This window comes from Nothoprocta perdicaria, unplaced genomic scaffold (genome assembly GCF_003342845.1).
Source record: "Nothoprocta perdicaria isolate Ctin4 unplaced genomic scaffold, notPer1 scaffold_29, whole genome shotgun sequence".
NCBI classification, from domain to species: Eukaryota; Metazoa; Chordata; class Aves; order Tinamiformes; family Tinamidae; genus Nothoprocta; species Nothoprocta perdicaria.
The window spans coordinates 4768836-4787591 of NW_020455521.1; the positions used below are offsets into that span (position 1 = coordinate 4768836).

The 18756-nt window shown below is 44.4% G+C and overlaps 1 protein-coding gene across 1 annotated transcript in view; it reads left to right on the plus strand.

Annotated features, from left to right (window-relative positions):
• The window catches only part of FBXW7 (F-box and WD repeat domain containing 7), a 95752-nt gene extending 91755 nt beyond the window's left edge, over positions 1-3997 (plus strand). Inside the window, exons 10-11 of the mRNA XM_026041656.1 lie at positions 1035-1245; positions 2193-3997. Coding sequence (XP_025897441.1) covers positions 1035-1245; positions 2193-2461 — 480 coding nt within the window. The 3' untranslated portion in view covers positions 2462-3997. The remainder of the gene's footprint in view (positions 1-1034; positions 1246-2192) is intronic.
• Positions 3998-18756: the final 14759 nt, after the last annotated feature.

The window sequence follows — 18756 nt, forward strand, 5'->3', positions numbered from 1 at the left end:
GCCGGCGACTGAAGCAGAAAGTGAAACACTTGGCCTCACGTTCTCTTCCCTTCCCACTGAGCATAAAATAACCTTTTTCTTCTTGGCCTTCCTCTTGTTTTTTATGGAATAGCATTTTGTCATTCTCAGTGGGTCTTGCTTGTTCTACCTCGTTTTGTGCCTCACCTTTCTGATTTTGTCCCAGGGTGTTCTTTCATACACATCTCTTGATCTCCTTTCTACTTTCTGTACAATTCCTTGTGCTTTAGCCAAGTGAGTCGTGGTAATTTACTACACTTCCTATCTCTCCTTCACAGAAGGATGGTTTGTGTCCTTAAGAAAGTGCCAGCTCCCCTGAACTCTTCTTCCCCTCTGAGACTAGATATATAAAAACTTCATGGGAAGGAAGTCTTAATCTATTGAAGTATCTCTTCTTGAAGCCCACTGTTTTTATTCTACCGCTCTTTTTCCTTCCCGTTCTAAGAATGCTGGACTCTCACATCTCATTGTCACTATCACTCAAGTTACTTCTTTTCACCATTTTATTCCCTACACATTCATCCATTCTCGGTCAGCAGTATCTCATCTGTGAGTGTGTTCAYGTTGCACGCGCTTCTGGTTTATATACAACTGATGGAGCAAACACACACGCACTCCGCAACTCCAGGCACCTCTATGAGCTCATTTTGCTTTTGCAACATCTACCTAGGAATTTAAAAAGTTCCTTAGTGCACACAGTTACGGTTTGGACATAATGAGAGGCAGGAAAAAAGACATTAGGAGAACAAAATTCTTTTACTGTTTCTTTGCTTACGTTGTAGTATAGTTGGGATTTTATTGTGCTTAAAATCATTGTACTGTGTTAAAAAAAAACCCAGTGACTATGAATTGCTCACCCTCGCAATAATGCAGTGCTTATTTCAGTATGCCATTTGCAAATATATACAGTATCTAATGTTGCATTTAGTGAATTAAATGCTCAATAACCTTTGTTATATATAGCATATCATAAGACCCTAATGTAATTGCTTGTAATAGATTTACCTTTCTTGTAGTTTGATGGCATCCACGTGGTGAGTGGATCTCTTGACACTTCCATCCGAGTTTGGGATGTGGAGACAGGAAACTGCATTCACACGCTAACAGGCCACCAGTCATTAACAAGTGGAATGGAACTCAAGGACAATATCCTGGTGTCTGGGAATGCCGATTCCACAGTCAAAATCTGGGACATTAAAACAGGACAATGTTTACAGACATTGCAAGGTGAGTTTAAACTTCTTGGATGTAGATAAAGCCAACTGCAGTTGTCTATGCTACGTATTCTACTAAAAAAAACCTTAAAAATTACATACAAAGTAACAAGCACAGACCATTTACAACTTAGATATTTTTTCTGATGACAGCTCTGTGATCTTTCTCGGAGTCAGAGGAACAAAATGTATTTAATCTAATCTATTCAAATCACTTGCCTATTATGAAAGGCAGATGGTCTGGGTTGATAGAAATTTGCCACGGGTATATTAGCCTAATAAACCACAGAAATATGTGGGAAATGGCATCTCAAAACAGTCAGTCAACTTATTTATTTAGGGATCACTTGGATGTTTCAAAGCCTACTGATTAATTGGATTGGGAGGCAAAGTACACTGTCTATTGCAATAAATCAAGAGAAATGAGTGGAAGACATTTCCTTTATTTCATAAGGAAGAAAGATTTCAGGTTCCATTCTGACAGTTGCCACTCAGGCATGTGCGAATTAGTGCAGTTTTCTTTCATTAAGCAACGCCTTATATCATTCACTTATATCCAGGATCCCTGGAATTAATTTCACCCTAAAAGAGAYTCTGCTCTTTTTACTCTTAAATATTTACAGCTACTAACTGAAATTAATAGCAGCCCCAACATGATCTATAATCTAGAAGTAGGAGTGAGGGCTGGTTGTGTGGTCGCCTTGTCCTGCCCCGCTCAGGCCGCCCGCGCATTTCCAGCAAACACTCACCTTACTGTTTGCGTGCTGCAAAACAGGATAACTGCAACAAGGAAGAAAATACTGGGGGATTTCTCCCAAAATATGTGCACAAAAATTGGATTAATACACCTAGGAGATATAAACACCTGCATGCAAATATAGAGGTATTTATTTTATAGGCASTGCTGTCTGTCGCTGCTGTCTGATTGCAAGCAAAGATGTTCTGCTTTTACTGTTTCAGGTCCCAACAAGCATCAGAGTGCTGTGACCTGTTTACAGTTCAACAAGAACTTTGTAATTACCAGCTCAGATGATGGAACTGTAAAACTTTGGGACTTGAAAACGGGTGAATTTATCCGAAATCTAGTCACATTGGAGAGCGGGGGGAGCGGAGGCGTCGTGTGGCGGATCAGAGCTTCCAACACGAAGCTCGTGTGCGCCGTCGGCAGCCGGAACGGGACTGAGGAAACAAAGCTGCTGGTGTTGGACTTTGACGTGGATATGAAGTGAAGGGCAGAAAGATGAATTTGTCCAGAGGTGTAGACGATGTTCTCCTTTCCCTCCCCCTGAAAAACAGAAAAAAAAAAATAGAAAAAAAGAGAAAAAAAAAGAAAAAGGAAAAAAAAATCCCTTATCCTTGGTGGTGCAGGATGTTGGCTTGGGGCAACAGATCCTAAAGACCTACAGACTACGAAGGAGAAGACAAACATGACAAACTATAACTGACAAGAGAGGCATTTGCTGTCTCGTCACATAAAAAGGCTACACTTTTGACCGGGGCAGCTTTGCAAAAATACGACTTTCTAAATGAAACCAGGTGCAATTATTTCTTTATTTTTCCTCCAAGTGCTCCTTGAGCAATTTGGAGGTTAAAAAAAAAAAAATTAGAATTCTTGTTACCAGGTTATTTTACCGCAAAGATCTGGAGCGAAGCTGCAGCCGCGGGGCCGCTCGCGCGGCCGGGGCGCCGCACGGGCCCCGCTCTGCGCGGGCAGGGCAGCCGACCTCCAGCGCACCCGTCCAACCCAACCTCTGCGACTTGCAAAACGTAGAGAGCATCTGCAATGAAAAGAGAAAAAAAAGTCCATTCCTGGTGTGGAAAAGCTAAAATATTACTGTGAATTGTTTTGTACAGTTTTATCAGAGCTTTTTCTTTTTTTCCTTTTTTTTTTTTTTGCCAACCATTGCCAATGTCAATCACAGTATTAGCCTCTGTTTAATCTATTTCCTGTTGCTTCCATCTACACTCTTCAACACATAAGTTGCTCTGAGGTGGCAAGTTGTCCTGGGTTTTGAGAGTCCTCTGATGGATTTAATTCGCAATGCTGGTGCTAGAAGTAGGTCTTCAATTACGGGATTGTTGTCCCACCCCTGTACTGTATTCCCAGTGGCCAAACTTATTTATGCTGCTAAATGAAAGGAAGAAAAGCAAATTATTTTTTTTTATTTTTTTTTCTGCTGTGACGTTTTAGTCCCAGACTGAATTCCAAATTTGCTCTAGTTTGGTTACGGAAAAAGACTTTTTGCCACTGAAACTTGAGCCAACTGTGCCTCTAAGAGGCTGAGAGTGGAAGAGTTTCAGACAATTAAGAGTGAAGTTTGCCTGCAAATAAAGAATTGAGTGTGTGTGCAAAGCTTATTTTCTTTTTTTCTGGGCAAAAATTAAAACACATTCCTTAGAACAAAGCTCTTGCAGCCTGTTCTGTGGGGAAAATTTTCTTTGTGAGGGCTGTGGTGAATGGAATGAACATACATAAAAAAAAAACTGACAAAATTTTTAAAAAATATTATAAAATACAAAAAGGAAAATAAAGTTGCTGGTCAGTCTTAGTGTTTTACAGTATTTGAGAAGAAACAACTGTTACAGTTATTGCTGGGAGGAACTGACAGAGCAAAAACTTACGTTTTTGTAAAGTTGTCACACGCAAACAAAACAAAAAATGAACGAGTCAAATGGTTTGCCTCATTCTCCAAGAGCCACAACTCAAGCTGAACTGTGAAAGTGGTTTAACACTGTATCCTAGGCGATCTTTTTTCCTCCTTTTTTGTTTTTGTTTTATTTATAGTCTGATTTAAAACAATCAGATTCCAGTTGGTTAATTTTAGTTATGTAACAACCTGACATGATGGAGGAAAACAACCTTTAAAGGGATTGTGTCTATGGTTTGATTCACTTAGAAATTTTATTTTCTTATAACTTAAGTGCAATAAAATGTGTTTTTTCATGTTACTTTGTCTTTTTCTTTTCCCCCTCTTGCTCTGAGTTTAATATTATATATTCTATAAAGTCTAAATCGGGTCAAGTTTGCCAGCTGACTGGTAGATATTAAAATATTTTGCAGGACATTTTATGTAGCATTTCTGCAAACAGGTGCTAGAGTGTCCTCTGCTTCACTTCTATGGAGAATTTACCACGTGGCCTTTGGGAGCCGTGCAAGAAGCGCCGGGATCAGGTTAGGGATTGACTCTGGAGGAATTAGCTAGAAGAAGCTTCTGAAGTGGATAAAACTTCTCCCAAAAGCATTTTGTTTCTGCATCTCAGATTGAAAATTTGATGTTTATTATTTATTCATGTCAATTGACTGTAGTTTCACAGCAGAGAATAAATCCATGCTGCAACCAACACTGATGTTTAGGGTCTTAGGAGAGCTTGAAATAAAGCCTCTAAGAAAAAAAAATCCTACAAAACCTCCAGGTGGATCCATAAAGCAGTTTCCTCAGAGCCCTGAAGAAAGGTGAGTTATTGGCTGTCTTGGAAACTCAGAAACCAAATGTCAGTTCCTTTCCTAAATCTCCTTGACCAACAATCATCGTTTTCCTGTGTGTCTTTCTATCAGGGTACACAGTTTGCTTATTTATGACTTTTTTTTTTCCTGTTTAGAGAGCTACTTGTCATTAAAATACAAATATACATATATAGAGATCTATATAGACAGCAGAAAACACATGGGTGGAAAAGAATATTAATACACTTAAAAACTATGGCTCTGTTCTACTAAAATGTAGTCCCTCTCCATGTAGTTGCAAAGCCAGCAAAAGGAGCACCGTTCCAGCTGGCCTGAAGTGAGTAAAAGTCATGCAGAGTCACTGAGCAGCTACCAATTGCAAGAATTTGTTCATTTAGGTGTTTTCTTAATGGGGGAAGAAAAACAACAGAAAGTATCTCTATACCCAGTTATGATCATCTCAGTATTTACATAAAAACAAAGAGGTAAGCAAGAGGGGTAAGCAAGCCTGCTGTGTTAAAAGAAACATACTCAAGACATCTTCAAGATATTTCAGGATTACCTGTGTTGTTGCCCAGGCCCTTCAAGACTCAGGTTATGGCTTTACTCTCAGAAACGGGAGCAGGATGAGGATGCTGCCCATGGCTCCCAGTGCTGCAATGACAGAAGGAGCCATTTGTGCAGTGGACTCTGATGGGTAAAAATGGGAGTATTTAATGCAGGGATCTGATCAATAGTTGAAGATTGAGTGCAAAGAGCAAAGGCATTTGCTKAACTATGAAGGAGAACAAGAGATCGCTGAGCTGCGTTATGCTGCAGGGTGGGAATGCAGACCAAGGCAGAGAAGCAAAATGACAGAAGGCAAAGTCTGACATCCCAATCAGTTCAGGCTGTGCTTAAGTACACTTTAAGCCACCAATACAACCAGGATCAAACACCCTTAAGCAGAGTTTAAAAGTCTTTCACTTGATACTACAGTTCCAACGCTGTCTTCCAGCCAAGTTAATGCAAAATAACAAACCTGTTAAGCAAACCACCTTCATGGCTTCCATCATTCTCTAGGAGCTCATTCTGCTTTAGAGCCACCTCAACAACATAACTCTATTGGCATCTTTTTGGTATTTATCTGTTGAAACAATCATATGTCAGCTGGAGGCCCACAGGAAACGTGCTGCCCAAGAGGCAGTAGAAGGCACGGGCACGTGGAGGGGGTTTCTTTACGGTGCCCTTTACCTCCCTCAACAGGCTGCTCCACTCACCGTGACATGGAGGCCGAGTGTCCTSGGAGCACCGTCAGGTCCCTCCTCTTCCTCTACATGCTGTTATGGMGTCTTCAGTCTGGCAACCAACAGTGCTGCACTAGAGTTTTGTTCTGGGAATATATGTGTTTGTGTGTACATCTGTATATGTAGGTGTACATATATATGCAATATATATGTGTGTATATATACATATACACATCTAAGTAAGTATCACAGCAGAAGACTGAAAGTGCCTTATGGGTGCMGTGTTGAATCCCGTGGCACATTCACACTACCTTATGTCATAACTCCAGTAGCTGCAGCTACCGGAGAGAAATGACTGTGGTAACGTTTCTGGGGTCCTACCCTGCTGCTTTTCTGCCAATCCTCTCATTTCTTTTTGTTTGAGCCCCAGAAAGTTCTCTCCCCTTTTCTCACRTATCTGATTGATACCAAGGCAACAGCACTAAAAGATGTTTTAACAGATATTCTTTTGCAGACTTTGATTTTAGCTAGCATATGAACTCACAAAATGAGTATTGCTGCTTGCTCTGAGATCCTGGTCCCAGGTTTTCACATACCCGTTCCCTTGCTCATGAAATTAAAAACCTGACTCTTGCCAGCTGTGCCTGCCATAACTCGCAGCTCAGCTGAGGCCTGCGCTTTTGGGGCAGCCCTCAGCGCAGCCTCGGAGTGCACAAACCCTCTGCTTGGCATGAAAGGGAGGCAGAGGCCCTGTCAGGCCCCCGCAGCTCGCCCAGCACCGCATTGACAAGGGCGTCATGGCCCCAGCCCTGGCGCGGCAGCTCCTGGTCCCAGCAGCGCTTCCCTGCAGCGCCCGCATGGAGCTGCAGAGCCAGGCGGCGCGGGGGCTGTGCCCAGCAGTGTCACCGCCTGTACCACGCAGCACGAGCCAGGGTGCCCAGGCCTCACCAGAGGAGCTGGACAGCAGCTCTGGCTCCCCGCCCCAGCCTCACCTCTGTCTGCAACTTCACCTGCCCAAGCCCGACCCACAGCCGAGTTTGTCTAAGCTGAGGTAACCACTTTGGTTTGGGTGAGAGGAAAGCAGAACGGCTTGTTCCTGCAGTCTCCGCCTGCTGCAACCTCTATCGTGCTTTCTCCCCTTCTTGACTTCAACTCCTTGTTGATCTGGGCACCAAGCTGCAAGKCCACCGATGTCATGGGGCTGAGTGTCCCATGGACGCAGGAGGGGCCCATACCAGGCACCTTCTTAGCACAGAAGAGAAGCTCGCTGCCCACAAGCTGAGAGAGCTCATGGTCTGGACAGGCAACTAGCACTGCTGATCCATGACAGGAAATGYAAGGACTATGAGCTGGATCAGAATAACCTACAAAAATCAGACAACTTCTCTTTGTCCAAGAGATCCCTGGTGCAAGTCCAGAAATGCCAGTGCGGGTACATCACCCTCCTATCCTACAGAGCACCGGAGCAGGCCGCCTCGSGAAGCCTTCAGCCCGGCTGGCCTGGCACTGAGGCGGCACCCAATGGCATTAGCRCCGGCTCTGCCTACTGCAGCGGCTGGAGGATTTGGAGGAGCTCCTSGTTCCCAGGCTCTCCTGTGTGGGGAGCGAGTGGGATGGCTGCCCATCCCATCCCAGCTGGCAGAYGTGCGACACATACGTTTTGCAGGGCGCTTCATGGAGCGCTTTGTTCTTGCAGCTTAACACAGCAAATGTGAGATGCACAAGACCTGGAAACTTCAAAGGAAGTTTCCACTGCCAAAAGAGCTGTATTTCGACTCAAGTTCTTCTCTAGAATAAATATCCAAATCTGACAGTGTGGAAAGAGGCTCACACCRTCAGGAGGATTGAAACTTTCCAAAGGATTAAGGGATTCAAGATGGTTGTAAACATCACTGGGGTAAACTGAGCAGCACACCAATCCTCGAGCTTTATTTGAGCACCTCAGTTTGAAATGAGTTTCTAATAATACCCCAGCTGTGCAGCTACATAGCATTACGGAGCACGTCTGCGTTACCCTGGCGTACCGGAGATGCGAGCACTAAGCTCCTATCTCTCTTCAAACKGTTGTGCACATTTAGGTTTCCCAGCACGTTTCATCATGAGCTCTAAATTTTCACATTATCATTTGGCAAAAGGAAGAACCCCAAGSCTGGAGACGAGGAGGACTCCAGCAAATGCACCTATGGACTGCCATCACCCACACATGCGCTTTGGTGCACCCCACAGTGCATACAGACGTAAAAACTGCTCCGTTAGAGGCGCTTAGTGCTGCGGTGTGGTCGCACGTGGGAGGGKTTGTTAAGCAGCTTGCTCATTCTCCCAAGCAAAAGAGTCTTACAGGAGTACACCAGCTGCTGTCCTCAATGGAAAAGTCTTCTGGACTTATCTTGGTSCTGAACACCTGCTTAACCTGGGCACTATGGCTTTGCTGCTGACTACTCCCACACTCCAGATCTCCCATTTTACACCAGACAACACGAGCATTCCTCAWGTCCACCCTCACATCATGCAGCTTGATATTACATCTCAAGACGGCACGGATCCGCCTGGATCCACCTGTTTGCTGGCAGTCACTTTTTTGGTCTGCTTCAAGATTAAAGATCCACCATCTATCCCCAGTCCACCAACGACCTAAAGGATTCAACAACAACAGGCTCAGGCCTTCTAAGCATGGGCCAAAATTTGCTATCAATCTCACAAACAACAAAGCAACATCCCTTCCTTAATCCCTTACTCTTCCAGCATTCTCTCTACTGCTTTCTGCCAAAAGATAGTATTTTCTTAAATATCMTGTATTATCCACCAGCTTGCTCCTTAGAAATCTCACAGGGAAAGTCAAGTCTGAAAACACTCCTCACAGGTAGGAGATGCTTTTCTAAATCTAAAGGTAGAATTCAGAGGCTCTTTTTGGTTAAATGTCTTTAATGTCTTTTGGTTAAATGTCTTTAGATAGGTTCCCTCCCGGACAGAAGCGGAGCGGTCTCCACGGGCCTGTCTCGCCCARCTCCGCGGAGTCAGAAGGGAGGCTGCAGAGGAAGCGGCCAGGCTGAGGCCGGCGCGGTGGCCGGTGCCCACGGCGCTCGTGGGGCTGTGCAGCCGGCAGCGGGGCTGTCAGTTTGCGTTGGTGACGGGGCACAGAGCCCGTCGGAAGGAATCGAGTGCTCTGCGCGGCGCCTCCTAACACGCGGTGACAGCAGGAGTGGGAGGCGCTGCGGGGCCGGCGCGGGTGCGGCTGCGCACTGGGACGTCACCCCCACGCTGGAGCTACAGCCACACTCTGTACAACCGCTGCATCTGGTTGGAAAAGCCAGGGGCACCTGCCGCTTCTGCAAGGCTTGGCTCCTGCGGCAGCGCTAAAACAACACAACTGAACTCAGAAAGATAAACTGTTCTGCAAAAGGAAGCAGCTGGCCAGAGCCACACGCAGGACATGCTGGCCTCAGCAGCAGAAAAAGCAGCAAAAACAAAGAGAAAGAAAAGCACAAGGACCCCAAACCAAAACCAACCAACCAACCAACCCACATGGCTTATCTGCCCTGTACATTCAGCTTATTGATGGTGCCACGAGCTGTTGCAGGTGGGGCCTCCCTCCAGCAGGGACTCTGTGTGCACAGACTGCCGGGCTACATGTGCCCAGTGGAAAGGAGGAACAGGCTCTGCCTCTCTTCCCGCCTTCCTTTCTGCATGTTCTATTCACGCGCTCCGGCAAACCGGGACTGCTCCAGAACTGAAACGGGGCTGCAGCTTCAACGACAGATTCTTGTTGCCGCTTGGCCTCCTCAGGCTGCGGAGCCATTAAATCAGGGATGATAAATCAGAACAACAGGCGGCCGAAAGCCCAGGGGCCAACACGTGACCGGTGCTGTGTCTTGCAGGCCCGGGGGAAGCAGCTTTCCCCCTCCGAGGGTCAGAGCAAGTCCAACCGGCCACTTCCCGCTCAGATGCTTAAGGCCTTTATGTCAGCCACTGATCCACAATTTTACTGCAAACAGTTTACAAACAAATGAAATGATGGCTACAAGCAGGGAATGCATTAATGGCTTCATTTTCATGTTGCATTTCTCTTCATTTTATCTTCCTGGGAAGACCAGTTTGAGAAATGGGTTACTTTGCCAGTAAATAAGTAGACCTTTTTTTGTCTTTTAATTATTATTGCATAAAAGCAGAGTTGCTGATATGAACAGTGTTATCCTCTGTTGCAGACAGTCCTGCGTTGCCATCCTTCAGCAACAGAGATTTAGAAAACAGCCACACGTTGCTTGCCTTTAAGGGGCATCTAAAGGCTCGCAGTGACCACACACAGAACTCGGCAGGGTTTCGGACGTGCCGAACCTGAGTGTCCGGGCAAGGAGGCCGCTCTCCAGGGCTGCCGCCTGCCCCGGGCTCCCRCGCACAGCCATGCGGCTCCATGAGCAGCAAGCTCCTCGTGTGGCTGCGAGCGGGTGACTTTCTGATGGTTTCACAATGTGACACTCATCCAAATCCCTCCATCCCCACATTTCCCACTTTACGCATTCCCGTGCGCAGTCACCCCTAAAGGGCCCATCCCAGCAGGGTCACTGCATCCCTGTGTCCGTGACTAGCGTAATTCCTCTGCAAGCTGTCGTACAGGGAACAGGAGCCCTGGCACTGCCAGGCAGCCTGGGYAGCCCATGGATTTGCCTTGAGTTATCCCTGCTCCCTCATCATGATGAGCCTGAAAAACCCACCGCCACCAAGCACCATCCAAGCAYGGAAGAGGCAGCCCGAGCGCTGCAGTTGCAGGCTGATGACCCCAGGACAACACTGTTTTAGCCCAGGTCTGAGCTGAAGAACAAGTGAATTCAGATCATTTAAGCAGGACATTAAATTTTACATCATAGACCAAAGGATGCACAACCGTTTCAACACTGAAATGCTTGATAAATAGGTCAAATTTTCTTAGTCACTGAATCTCACTAATGATCTGGTTGGAAATTGCTACAAGGGATGGACAGAGAAAACACAAGAGAAACCCTGAAAGCCAGAAAGGAAACAGAAATGCAACACAAGGCTCTATATAGATAGCGATCTAGACTAGAGATAAAGAGGATGCATCTTGAAAAAACATCAATGTATCTGGGGAAAAATATAAAAAAAAAGGATGCAATTCTATTCTTTTTTTTCTCTCCTACTCTGCAGCATCATTCAGATCATTCAGCCTTGTATAGAAAGAGAATATAATTTGTWTAGACAGTGAATATAAGCTGAGAACACGGATGGCAACACTTCACACTCCTCTGAAGGGCCACGTGAGGCCGATGGCCTTGCTAAGGAGCAGCACTCAGAGGCAGCAAAGCTGATCCTGATTCTCAGCTGCCAAGGCAGCCTGTGTGGCAAAGGCAGGGAAGGAAATGCAGCTTTCAATCAGCCTTCGGGCTCTGCTGCCCAGGAGCCAGCCGGTGGCCTGAATTCACAGCACAAGACGGAGCAGCTGGAAGATGCTCCYGGCCAACAGCCGCCAGCCGCGTCACAGCCGCCACGGGCCGTGGAGCCCACTCGGGTGCAGAGCTTGCCCACAGCTTTCCCTTCCTCTTTCCCTTCCTCACGCTCACCTGTGAATGCACTGCCACTAACTCAGGGCTTGTCACTGCTGAAACATGCTTGAATCATCTCCCCATGCTAATATGTTGTAAGAGTCTAAATTGGCACTTTAGCTTGCTCTTTGGCACCAGAGCAGAGTAAAAAAAAAAAAAAAAAAAAAAAAAAGGAGCTGTTACCAGTTTTTGTGAAAGATTTGCCAACTACTTTGGCAACCAAGGGCCAAATGGGAGGTCCGAGTGGGCAGAGGCATTAGTAGAAGTAGCACACTTGCATACACAAAAGGCATGACCACCCTAGGGCCATGCATCCAGTGCCAACCACCTTGATGTGAAAAAGCAATACAAGAAGTCACAGGGCAAATATCCAGACTCCAAGGGACCTAAGACGGGGCAGGTGTACATGAAAGCTACAAGACTTCATGGGTGTGAAGTCAAAAGTTTTGTGGTTTAAAATGCAGAAAAGATCTGGGCGTAAGAAGAAATTAAGATGAAATTCGAGTCATCAGGATAAAGCTGCTTCACAGCAAACTTAAGAGGCAGTAAAATGATTTCCCAAAGCAAGCAGCTGAAATCTGAAAAGCCTTAGTTTCTGAAGTGCATCAGATAAAATACCAGAATAACAACTTAGACTCAAAACTAGGAAAACATGTTAAGCTATAAGGTGTAGCAAACAGAAGTGTACACGCTTTTCAAGATTCAATCCTCAGCAATGTAATAACTCACAGAGAGGACAGCAAGAGACAGTAAGACTGTGTGGAGCCTTTCCCGCTTGCAGCATGCAAAGCTGTTTCCTTCTCCCCACCAAGCTGATCCTGGCGGTTTCTGCCATGCAGCAAAGTGGGACACGGTCTAGCTACGTGCCATCACTCCTTGGATCACGAGCAGCCCTTCAGCGACGCTACTGCTGTAATCTCAACGGTGGCCTCTAATGGAAGTTGCCTGCTTACCCCTCTTGCCATTGAAACGGCAGCCAGTTATATGCCTTAACTGTCAGCCTGGGCGAGATTCTTCCCCTGAGACTCCAGAACCACTCAGCAAGTTGAAAAATGTCATTTTAAGAAACATGGAAACCTAAGTACTTTATCCCTATTTGACTCCATGCCAAGTGAATCACACAGAAACCTCACGATGTTTCAGGGCTAAATATTATCTAACAGCCACTTTCCTGAAACCTAATTTTAAATCCCCAATTGTTCTAAAAAAAGCTGTCCTGATAATTAGCAAATCTTCACTGTGATAGTCAAGCAACTGCAAAAACATAATAAGGTTTCTGGGTTTCTTTATCTTCCTCTCCTACAAACATACAGATTTTTTGATCTTCAGACAAACTTGATTTCATTTCTCTTTGTTTCTTATCTAACTGTGTTGTCAAACCTGTCACACAGCAGGGAAATCCTTTTTGAACCAGTATTTTATGTCATTAAGAGCAGTTCTCTGGTATCCTAAGGACCAACATCCTTTAATTCCTTCATTAATTTAAATATACTCTAAATTGCACTTAGCTGTACTGGGACTAAGAAACAAGAGCTCTATTAGAAGAGCCCAGCAAGCTTCACTTTCTAAGTGTAAGACATCTATGTAGCACATTTGCTCCCTGGAAACTTCAGTGCTTATGGATGTCTCTGCTGAGAGGCAGAAATACCAACCTTCTCTATCTCAGCAGATGGACCAAGGGCTGCAAAAGCAATGGCTCATCTTGCAACTGACTTTTGGAAGAGAACTCGCAGGTCTAGAGACACCCAGTCGCTAAATTCCAGTGCAAAAAGCTAAATACATTTTCTTTTTCTTCTTCTTCTTCTTCTTTTTTTTTTTTTTTTTTTTAAATAATGAAAGCCTGGAAAGTAAAGAAGTCTTACTTACAGAATACAGCTAGAAGTTCTTGGCGAAATTGCTCCACATGCTTTAAAGAAAGACCAGTACCATTATCCTCCCTTTACAACATCTGCAAAGGGGAAAGTGTGGTGAGCTATGCTGGTGTCAGGGCCAGCACTCGAACTCAGACTTTCAGGGACTGTTCACTAAGACTCAAATCCCTTCTTTATCCAAACCCATTTAACATGAAATGAAGTAGATTCCAGGGAACTTGGCCTTGGTCTATACAACAGCAACAACAAAAAAATCATAAAACATTAATTTTATCTGTACAGAACCAAAGTTATATGCACTGCTCTCCTTATCTCTAATAGAGGGGTTAGGAAGTGAATGCAGTAAAATGAAACCCCTTACTTAAGGCTTGCACAATATATCCATACTTGAAATTCTAGCATAAAATTCCTGATCTAGCTGAAGCTCCTACCGATTTCAGCAGTGCAAGGATCTCACCCTTTAACGTGTGATAGAAGGAAGACAGACAACACAGTAACAGTGCTTTAAAGAAGCCCCGAGTTCAGAAGATGGGAAAGTTGAAGTCAAAGTWGCGTTTCCCGTACACTTGGTGAGCTCATCCCCCAGACGAGCCAGCTGTCTGCTGAGCTCGCCTTCAAGGGCAAAACCCAAGGATGGCCTCCCCTCCTCCGTGTGGCCCGGGGCRCAGTCGGGATGACTCACCTCAGGGCAGCTGCAGTGCCCGTGGCACATTCTGACTGGAGCTCATGTCTCCTGACAGCCAGAGATACTGAGGCAYGGCGACTAGGTCAGGACTCGGCCCCAAGCCTCTGGAATAAAACAGAAAAGGTACATCAGAAATGGGTGCAAAACATCTACTGTCTTCATCTCAAAATGTGCCAAACAGCTTTGCTACATGACAGGAGAGCAGTAATACCAATTAAGAATAGCATATTATTTGAAAAATTGCAATTTCCTTGCATATTATCTGATCCTTGCAAACAAATAATTATCAGCAAGCATAGATAAACATGTACACAAAGGTCAGTGTGCTACAAGCAGTGGCAATAATCCTGAAAGAGAAAAATCTTCAGGGATTTGTAAAGGACAAAGATCCTAAAAGACTGGAAAGAGKCAAATATACAGAGAAGGAAAAGGAGGAGAGAGGCAGTGTTCAAGTCCACCTGCCTGTGGTTGCTGGGAGCATGCGAGGACAAAGACTTGATCTACAGGTGCAGGGAACACAGCAAGTCAACTGATGGCAGTTGGCACAAATCACAAACTCCTGTGCCAGCATTTAAAAAATAATACCAGTGAGGCCCTAACCTACTTCACACAACATTTTCCATAGTGAAACAAGGGGAATAAAGCAGAGGTGCTATAGTGGAAAAACTATGTTGAAAGGGCAGCCCTCAGCAGGTTGTTATCTTCTTGCAGCACAGAGTTTACCACAGTTTTACCCATGACTTGAATGATGCAATTCACTTGCTATGTTTGCAAGCAACTTCAAGTTGCAAAAGGCAAACACTGCTGGARAACGGGGTTAGAATCCCAAACAATCCTACAAAAATGAAAAGTGCCGTGAAATAAATGGGATGTGCTTGAGTAAAGACAAACGCTACGTGTTGTACTTCAGGTCTTGTCAGTGAGCTGAAGGTCAGAACAATCAAGAGCAGAAATACTGCACRCAGAGTGACTAACCGGGTGACAGGAAAGAACCCGGGGGGTTGTAATGGCTCCAAAATCAAACATCTATCAACACGGTCACACTGCTGGGAAGAGGGAAAAAAAACCCAAGCACTAGAAATAATGAAATGCGGAAGGGGAGTCTGAAACATGCAAAGGCAGCTTCCACTCTGCCAACAAGGCCTTATCTGAAGTAGTTTGATCGGTTTAGGAAGCTACATTTCAAAGAATGCATTAAGTGAACGCTAGTTAGAGAGGATCCAGAGGATAGAGGATGAGGAGCAGCATATAGCTAGCAGGCCCTTGGAGGAAACTCACTGAAGGAATTTGAGGTGCATCACTTGAAGAACAGAAAGAAGACTTAGCAGATGTAGGTTAACATATATATAATATACATGTAAAGTGTTGCTGCAAAAAGGAAGAAGCAAAACCTCCTCCACATTCAAGAGGGAATGAGAAAGCTAACAACAAATTAAATATATTGCTTAGAAATATTGCTTAATTTCCATCACAGAAACTTTTCTGAAAAGTTAGGCAAACATCTGGTAGCAATGTTTCAGGCGCAGATGACCTTGAGGTCCCTATTTTTCACAATTTTTATGATATACCCAAGTTTTTAGACATGATTCATATGACGTGAGTCTAGTGACATATGATTCATGAGACATACCCGTCACTTCAAAATGACTGTGATTTCAATGTTTTCCGTCTTTGGGAAACACTCATCATCTTAGCTCTGTTTTGTGACATTCCCCCACAGCCTCCCTATACACAAACATTTTACGTGGTAATTCTGCACTGCAGACACGCGCGTTTGTACTGTATAGGGGCCATGATACTCGGAGCGCGTGGGCACAGCGGGAAGGGGAGGGAGCAGAGCCAGCAGCGCGTGTCAAGGCGAGGCAGGGCAGGCAGGGCGGAGAGATAGGGAAGGGCCCAGGGGCAGTCAGAAAAGACCAGAGAGTAGAGAATGCCCAAGACAGGACAACRCTTCAAATGTAAAGCGACGTGCCTTGTTAAGCCACCCCAGCGAGCAGGCTCTTGTGCCTCTCCGTGTTTTCCTCTTTTCTTCAACTCGGGATAACTGGAGTAAAGAACCACGCTCCTACTTGTTCCGCTTATTGAACAGGATTTTAAAATTGCATGAGGTGGAGGTGGGGCTGATGCAGAGTTGTCAGAGAAGCTGGAAAACAGAGAAATAATTCAACATGAAGCTCATTGACAGCTAAAGTCAGAAGGGCTTTCGAGATTGGAACTTTTCACAATGGGCTGCAAACATAAGGAGCTTAAACAGGAACTATTGGTTTACATCTTCTTTCCTCCTAGCAGATATTCTATGCCTTCTACTTTCCTAAGTGAACGGTAGCAGAAAACCTTACGTACGGGCTTTCTCTGCCTCCCTCTGTACTGCTGCTGACTAATTACCGCTTCAAGCTACGTCGTATCCACAGTCAGGGCTTTGTTTTCCAACAGGCAGAATTATGTTGTAAAGAAGATTTAGGGGGCATCATTTTAAGAGGAAGAGAATACAATATCCTTAACAGACAAACAGAGGAAGGGCGACAGGCTGTTTATAAAGGGAGGGCAGGGGAGTTGGGGAAGTAATATTGGCAGGGACAGCAAAGCAAGGAAGGCCACAGAGAAGTGAGAAGATGGGAACTTGTCCCTTCAGCTTTTAATTTAAACATTGACAGGGCATGACCCAAAACSCTTGCAGCCGATGCCAACATTTTATTCACGCCGCCACAGCACTCCAAGGACCGTGCTGGGGAGATGGGAAACACAGAGCACAAAAGCACTTGCTCTCTTTTGCTATTTCACTTAGTCCCCAGAAGAGCAGCTACTACCTTATCTGCCTATCATTTTATCCGTATTACTCCACTGCCGCCAGCTCCTACCAATGCTATCATTACTTCAACACAGCAAAAAGGGCCTCGGGCAGTTTCTATCATTTGTAGCACTGTATTAGTAAAATCAGTGAAGGTTTATTTGATAGAGTCAACGCACCAACAAGCAGAAAAGCTTTCTCTGCACAACAACTCCTGCCACTTTGTTTCTTCTTAAGCACGGAATGCATAAATTATGGGAAGGAACCCTGAAGTAACCCGAAATAAGCAGATATAGAAAGTAATCTTTTTTCCTCAAAAGTAAATTTTCCTATACCAAAAAGTGACAAGTTTTGCCTTATATAGTAATATATGGATTGAGCTAGTAGGGTATTTTTATGCCTATTTAAATTTGCATCTCTGCAACAGATGGAACAGAATACTCATAGCTGTAGGCCAAAGTCTGAGACTCATCCTAGTGGCATAGGCAATAATAATGATCACAAATGGTAAAATGAAGCATAAGCTCAAATTTAACTCATCAATACATTATTTTCTTTGCCACAGCAAACTTGGCAATAACAGTTATCTGCTGTGATCCGTTCTGAATGCAGCCAAAGACTCAGCATGGGATTTCCCAAAGTCATCTTCAGAGCACAGCCGGGCAGCAATTCCCATGCTTCTACTCCACATGCAGAATAACCTTTGGAACATACCTAGGAAACTGCTGATCCCTGGAGGAAAAAAAACCTGCAATTATCTGCATTTTCTAGAGAATAGAAACTTCAGGATTTGTTTTCAAATAAGCCAACTGCACTAGACAATTCTGCAGCTAAGGATCTCGGGACTCGGCACGAGAGGCTTCAAGCCTAGCAGGCTCAAGAAGTGCCACAAGCCAGAAGTGCAGGAGCTTCTGTTGCCATTCAGCTGCTGTGCTACCAAGAAACCTGCACCCGGGGGCAAGTGCTAGCTGCTTGCGCACTACACTGCCCATAAGAGACCAAGCAAACGTGCAACTCAGGTTTCAACAAAGTGCCTGAAATTTGCTCTCTCTCTCTCTCTTCTTCTTCTTCTTTTTTTTTTTTTTTTACAAGCAGAATCTTTTCAGACAGAAGACTTCCAAATTGATCCTGAATGACATCTGTGTTCTTATGTCACTTAGATCACTTATAAAATACTTTCCTCCAATAATTACTAACATGAACATGCATCTCAGAAGAAAGAGGCATCTGGAACAGTAAGCCCATCCATAATTGCAACATAAAATGCAGTTATACCTCTCAGATTTCTTTCTGGAGCAATGCCTTATTGTCCTTAAAGGAATKGCATCAACAGCTCATCCCCAAAAGAAGCAAGAGGGGCCTAATATTGCAATATGAAGGTCACATTGGGCCATCAGGTACTTGCCAGAGTGAGACAGCACAGTACATTTTGGGATGCTTAATACTAACATTTCCTTGCACTTTACAGTTGTTTCAAGTTCTACATAATCTACAGGCAATCCATCTTCATTTGGTTTGTTATTAGATAACTTGTGAATATCCATAAAGGAAGTATGGGAGCTAGCCAAGAAACTTGTGAAGGCTGGTCTGCTTTGAATGTAGCAGGAATAAAAGCATGAATATTTGGGTGCTGCCCTAAAAGAATTTAAAATCTTTGAAAAAGATTTTTTCAATATGTTTTACATGGCTTATTATCCTTTTCCTCTTCAAATGCAATAGTCCATTGGATGAGAAGCTACACATTCCTGTCAACACTTAACTGTAAAGTCGTGCAAATATTTAAACTGAGCTGAAAAACCCTGGAAGGCAAAACAGTTTTTCAAGGTCTCAAAAATTTTATTAAATTACAGTTTTCTATACTATACAATCTCCTTACCTAACAGACAAAATTTTACCCGATTAAATCAGTTGCACAGCCACAAGGCGTAGTACAATAAAGAATCCATTACTCAAG